This window comes from Belonocnema kinseyi, chromosome 3 (genome assembly GCF_010883055.1).
Source record: "Belonocnema kinseyi isolate 2016_QV_RU_SX_M_011 chromosome 3, B_treatae_v1, whole genome shotgun sequence".
Taxonomy (NCBI): Eukaryota; Metazoa; Arthropoda; class Insecta; order Hymenoptera; family Cynipidae; genus Belonocnema; species Belonocnema kinseyi.
Window position 1 is genome coordinate 88,185,360 of NC_046659.1, and position 6,000 is coordinate 88,191,359.

General features: G+C 33.5%; 1 protein-coding gene across 4 annotated transcripts in view; it reads right to left on the reverse strand.

Moving 5' to 3' along the window:
- LOC117168781 (titin) overlaps nucleotides 1–6,000 on the reverse strand; it is a 67,246-nt gene that overhangs the window by 22,257 nt on the left and 38,989 nt on the right. For all 4 annotated transcript variants that reach the window (XM_033354570.1, XM_033354571.1, XM_033354573.1 and 1 more), the window contains exons 7-15: nucleotides 5,643–5,834; nucleotides 3,103–3,285; nucleotides 2,280–2,894; nucleotides 2,031–2,207; nucleotides 1,768–1,951; nucleotides 1,561–1,688; nucleotides 1,033–1,494; nucleotides 578–944; nucleotides 18–478 (exon numbers count right to left, since the gene is read on the reverse strand). In XM_033354570.1, coding sequence (XP_033210461.1) covers nucleotides 18–478; nucleotides 578–944; nucleotides 1,033–1,494; nucleotides 1,561–1,688; nucleotides 1,768–1,951; nucleotides 2,031–2,207; nucleotides 2,280–2,894; nucleotides 3,103–3,285; nucleotides 5,643–5,834 — 2,769 coding nt within the window. The remainder of the gene's footprint in view (nucleotides 1–17; nucleotides 479–577; nucleotides 945–1,032; nucleotides 1,495–1,560; nucleotides 1,689–1,767; nucleotides 1,952–2,030; nucleotides 2,208–2,279; nucleotides 2,895–3,102; nucleotides 3,286–5,642; nucleotides 5,835–6,000) is intronic.

A 6,000-nucleotide genomic window follows, 5' to 3' on the forward strand; every position in this document is an offset into this window, starting at 1 on the left:
TCATTAAATAGTCTTACCTTTTGAAGAATATGAATCTCCTTAGTCGTTACAGATGAAGTTTCCTTCATGATAGTTTCTTTCACTAATCGTTCGTCTAATAAATTCGTTTTTTCGGTTTGAGCAGACACTGCAACTTGTCGATTTCTCTCTCGTTCTTTTTCTGCTTCAGCTTCAAGTTTTGTCAATCGTTTGGCTTCTTCTGCAGCTTTTTCAAGAGTTTCTGCAGTAAGACGTTCAGCAATTTTCCTTGCATTTTCAGCTTGAGCAGCAGCAGCCTGGGCGGCATTTGCTTCCTTTTTAGCCTCTTCTAGTTTTGCATCAGCTTCATCTTGTTCTTTCTTCAGTTTCTCACGCAAATCTGCAGCATTCCTCAAATTCTCTGCCAATGTTCGTAACTCAGAAGACACTACCGCAAAAGAGTCGAGCATTTCACGATTTTCAACAACCACCTCATTAAATTGTGGAAGTCTGTCTGTTCCTGAAAACATACAAATTAATTTACAATTTAAATTCTGAATGGAAGAAAGTAGGATAAAAAAAACTAAAGAGTTGCTATTAATATTTTTTACGGACATACCAAACACTTGAGTAGATAGCTCTCTAATACGTTCAATTCTCTTTTCCTGCTTGTCTTCTCCAGGTTTCAAAAATTTCTCTATGTCAGCCAACAAGTCAATAGCCTCTTGTGGTTCTTTAACCGTGGAAGTTTTTCTTGCTATAATTATCAACAATTTACTTCCTTCCTTGAACCAGTCTTTAGTTTCGTCGAGTAACTCAAAATATTCTATGCTCGAATTAATGCGTTTTCTGGTGTCATCAGCCTGCATTTTCAATTTCTTCAATTTCTCCCTCAGAGACTCAATCTCATGTTGGATGAGGCTTGACTCCTTGGGCAGCTTTTCCTCGGATATTTCGATGAAACTTTCAAGCTTATCTCGAATAATCTAAAAATAAACAACCATAAACTTATGTCAGGTCTGAATTTGTATTAAAAACTGAATTATTCCAAGTAAATATAGGCTTCAAGATTACCTCAAGACTTTTTTCGAAATGATTGAAAGACTCGGAAGCTGCTTTCGCTGAGCTTAGATTTTCTCCAAGCCAGCAGGATATCGTTCTCAATTGTTTACTTAATTCCTGTATCTCCTTGTCGATTTTCTCGAGGTCTTCTCTAAGCAAAGAAAATTGAAGGTCATATTCTAATCGTAATTTTTCATTTGTCCAAGAAGATTCCCAGGATGTAGTAACATTATTAACAGCTTGTTTTATCTTCTGAATATCTTGTCTTGCAGCCTCCGGTGGTTCTTGTCTTTCAATTCTGGGAATAACATTTTCCATTTCCGATCGAACTCGTGCTAAAGATTCTGTACATGAACTTAATTCTATTTCATGGCGCTGCAGTTGAGTCTTAACTTCGCGAACAGCCTCTTTTGGCAGATTCGTCAGATGAAATATGTCTTGAGTCTGGATTTGCTGATCGGTTTTTAGCTCATTCTGTCAGAAAGTAAATTGTTTTATGAAGATTTTACAAAAGAATGAATATAAAGTCAAGTAATGTACCTCTGTGAGATTTTCAAAAACTGAGATCAAAGATTCTAAGAGAGTTTGATAATCCAAGGCCGTAGATTGTAGATGTTCTGAGACTTGGGATAATTGCTTTCTAATCAGCTGGTCAGTGATATCATCTCCTATTTAGAAAAAGTAATGTATACAATATTTAAAGACTTTGCAGAAAATTAATAGAACCTAAAAAACTTTTTTTAATACCTCGATGTTCAAACGCATCGATCCCTTTGATTCTCGCATCTAATTCTGAAACAGCTTTGTTCAATTCGGGAAGTATTCGAGATCGCGAACTTTCCAAGTCTCGAAGAATTGTAGATGACTTTGTCGATTCGGATGTTATTATTGGATACAGCTGCTCCCTAAATTTGGCAACCCATTCCAAAGTCTGAAATTCGAAAAATGCGTGAGGAATGTTATAAATGTTGATTAACTTCCTGGAAGAAATTAAACAAAATATTACTGACCCTTGTACTTTCTTCTAATTTTTTCTCTCTTTCCACAAGTCTCTCCTTTAATATCGTAATTGTATTTTGCCAATTTTCCCAAGTCTTGGTAACCGTAAACTGCCTATTGGAAAAGCGTTCCAAAGTTGTTTCTACACACAAGCAAGCTCTGGGTACGTCTAGATACGCATCGTTAATCTATAAAGAAAACAACGTATTTAAAAAAATATTCCTTACAATGCCAGAACAAAAAATGTCTCTATTTAGTACCTTTTCTCCTTCATCCAAAAATGCCTTTCCTGTAGCCGTCAGTCTTAAATAGTAAGGTTGTAGAGTCCTCCATCGTTGTTCTAATTGTGCCATCTTCTCATCGTCCAAGTTGTCAGCATTGTTCTTTAGATCTGCTTCTAAGGAGTTAAGTTCATTTTCCAAATTTGTGGCCGCTTGATGAAAATCGGCATAAAGAGATCCTAATTGAATTCTCGCTTCAAGGGATTTTTTCGAAACTAGCCAAGCATTGCGCAGCTCTTTCATTTTCTCATCGATATCACGTTGCTCGCTCTTCTCTAGGTGTGAATGCATATCTGCTTGTGAAATATTCTGGTCGATCATCTGAACTTCGAAGCTCTTTTTCTCTAAATCATTTAACAGCTGACAGTGCAATTGATAAAAATCCTTAGCCATTCGTAAATCGCTGCCCATATCCTGATGACCTCGAAGGAAGGATTCGACAATGCTGCTTAGCCATGATCGAAGGTTTCTATATTTTTCGAAAAAGTCGTGCAAACATTGGGATACTCGGACATTCTCTTCTCTATGAGCAGTACAGTTCTCTAATAGACGGATTTTTCTGTCTTCTATATCCTCCACCATTCGTTTGACGCCCTGCCAAAGAAAAATTTTTTTATTAAAAATCATTCAAACTCATTTCTTTGCATATTTCTTTGAAAAAAATGTAAATTTTAAAGGAATCTTCATTGGAGCTTCGAAAATAAACGAAAATTTGAAGATTTATTGTTTGTTCGGTAGGTTATTTTGCAATAATGAAAGATTTTCATGCAGGTGTCGTCACGGATATTTAATTGTATCATACCTCTGCACCGGGCGCTCCCCTTCCCGTAATTTCGAGAAGGGCGTGACCTTCCGCCAGAGGTTCCCTTGTAATGTCTTCCAAAGTTTCAACCACCTGAGCATGTAATCTTGCGAAAGCTGGCGAGTGTGGCGAATGTTCGGTTGTTACCAGTTGAATTTCCAGCTGATCCATCTTTGTAAGAGCCTGGAAAAAACCACCCAGTTAATTCTTTCATAGTGCAAAAACCTTTTTTGAATAAAGCATCAGATTCAGAGTTCTATAGAAAGTGATCATCAAGTTGGACAAAGATTTAGGGCATTTATCCGCGTTCAAGAAATTTGAAAGATTTTTGTTAATTTGTTAAAAATGTATTATAAGCTTCAGAACTTATTAGATGTAGGTCACAAGGGTTTCGAAAATTGCCTAAGTCATTATCAAACTTGTGATGTGCTAAAGTAATAAGAAGCGATGTTCAAACAATCTCGAGAAAAACGGGTAAGATTCCGAATACCGAAAACTTACAAAAATTTCTTCGATTGCAATAGACTATTAAATTTATTTAAACGAAGCCACTATTTTAACTTTTAACCATTGTTTTATATGAAGTTTGGGGGTTTCAACTTTTACCGCTTTCACTTTGAGAAAAATGTTTAAATAGAAGATTCTCATTTTTGTAATCAACTGAACATTTATATTTTAGTTTTTATTATTTTTATATTAGATAAAAATAAATCTCAAGATATAAAGAACTAGTAAAATAAAATGATATAAATGTAGGACATAATTTTTTAAAATTGGTTATCATTATTGTAATATTCATATTTTGTAATTAGAGCAATAAGTGATCTTTTCTAACAAAAAATTGCATAAAAAAATTTTTTCGGTTGAGTGAAATTCATTCTGTTTTGAAAAATGTTTAATATTTCGAACCCGAAATTTTTTAAACTTGAACCAAAGAAACATGATATTGTTTTTCTTTGAAGTATAAAAATTTCGTTGGCATTGTAGAGCGGATTCGCTTATCAGTGAACTATGTTAGGTCACGTAGAAAAGAAGAAGGAACGTATTTTTGGAATTAACATAGTGATACTCTTCTACGTTATAAGAAAATTAAAAAAATTTAAGGGTAAAATGAGTCTCTTCTCGATGTTACTTTAAACATCGTTTCATTTGTGCAATTGAATAATAGTTACTAATAAAGTCAACCTACCATAAATTAAAATTTTTTGTATTTTTCTGCTTTTCGGGGAAAAAATTTATTTGTTTGAAATCTAGCCCTTTTTTCAATGTTTGCGATTTTAAGGATTTCTTGTTCCAGTTTGTTACGTTTTTTGCACTCTTTAGAAACCGATGAGAAAAACGAAGAAAGAATAAAAAATGGTAAAGCTGTTTCGATCTTTTGAAAAATGAAAATACTAAATTTGCTGAAAACACATACACAATTATCGTATTTTACTGTTATTTTCTACATAAAATAAGGAAAAGATTACTTTATTGCACATAACTACTATATGTAAAGTCGCAAAAGCTACAAAGTCGGCTACTTTTTGTTTGTTTTCTCATCTGTTTCGAAAGAGTAAAGAAAACTTGAAAAAATGGAACTAGAAAAACCTTAAATTGTTAAACATTGAAAAAAGTCTAAGGTTTTGAAACAAAATTTATCTCTTCCGAAAAACTAAAAAAGTACAAAATGGGAAATTTGTGATTAGCAGAATATATAGCAATACCTAGACAATAATTCTAAAAACATAAAAAAAGGTACTTTACAAATCATTTTTTCATAAATTTGGAATAAATAAACCATTTTCTTGTTCCTTGGTAGATTTTGAAATGGTAGCAAAACTGGATAAATTGAAACAAGAAAATCTTTGTATCTAAAATTTTTTTAAAAGGGCATTGTTTTTAAAGTAAAATTTGCAGAAGTACTTATTTCACACTTACAATTTTCAAATATGCATAATAAATGTGCGAATGACACAATGATAATTTAAAAAAATACATCTCACCTTATTTTCCAAGTACAAAAACATATTATTCAAACACAATTTTCAGAATTTTTGAACCAATTGGAAACATTTAAAAAAATGTTAATACTAAGGACGAACAGAAGATATTCTTCTATCGAAAAAAGGTTTTGCAGGTAAAAAAGTTAATATGGATGGGCAACTCTTGCAAGGCATTAAAATTCAATCAGAAAAAAAAGCTGGAAAACGAACCGGTCTACTTTAGGTTCCCCTTGCTAGACACTAATTAGAGGATGATGCCTACTTCTAAAGGGTGGCCCACAACTGGTGTTATTTCGCTATTTTAAATTATTTATCATCGAATCTCAAATCCATCATCCACTGTCCCCTTTTGGTGACAATGGCGATAATTTAAAAGTATTTTAAATTATTCAATATTAATGCAGAATAATAGACGGATCACATTTACAAGAATAAAGCACAATATTTAATTTTTATGGTTTAGTGAATTTCCTTCAATTACATAAGGATATATGCCCCGTTTTGTCGAACAAAACGTGCAAGTGCAAACAAACATAATTTATCAAAAACACCTACGGATCGAGCAGCTTCAAAGAATGCTACGGCTCTGTTCAGCAAAGTTTTATACTGATCCAGATCATTAATATAATCTGCTGCAGCACCAAGAATTGCGTAGGCCTGCTCAGTTGCTTGTTCGCCCGCAAAATGCCCTGATGACACTAGTCGCTCTGTCGACTTCGTTATCCTGATCGCTCTGTCTTGAAAATCCTGCATGAAACATACAAGAAATTTTTTAAACATGTTTCATGATTTAATCATTTAAAAAAAAACATTTACATTTTCTTTATTTAAAAATTTTGGGACGATACTAATTAGACACTTGGGATCTTTCATAAACTGCGTTGCAGTGCCAGATGTAGGGGGGGGGGGGGGG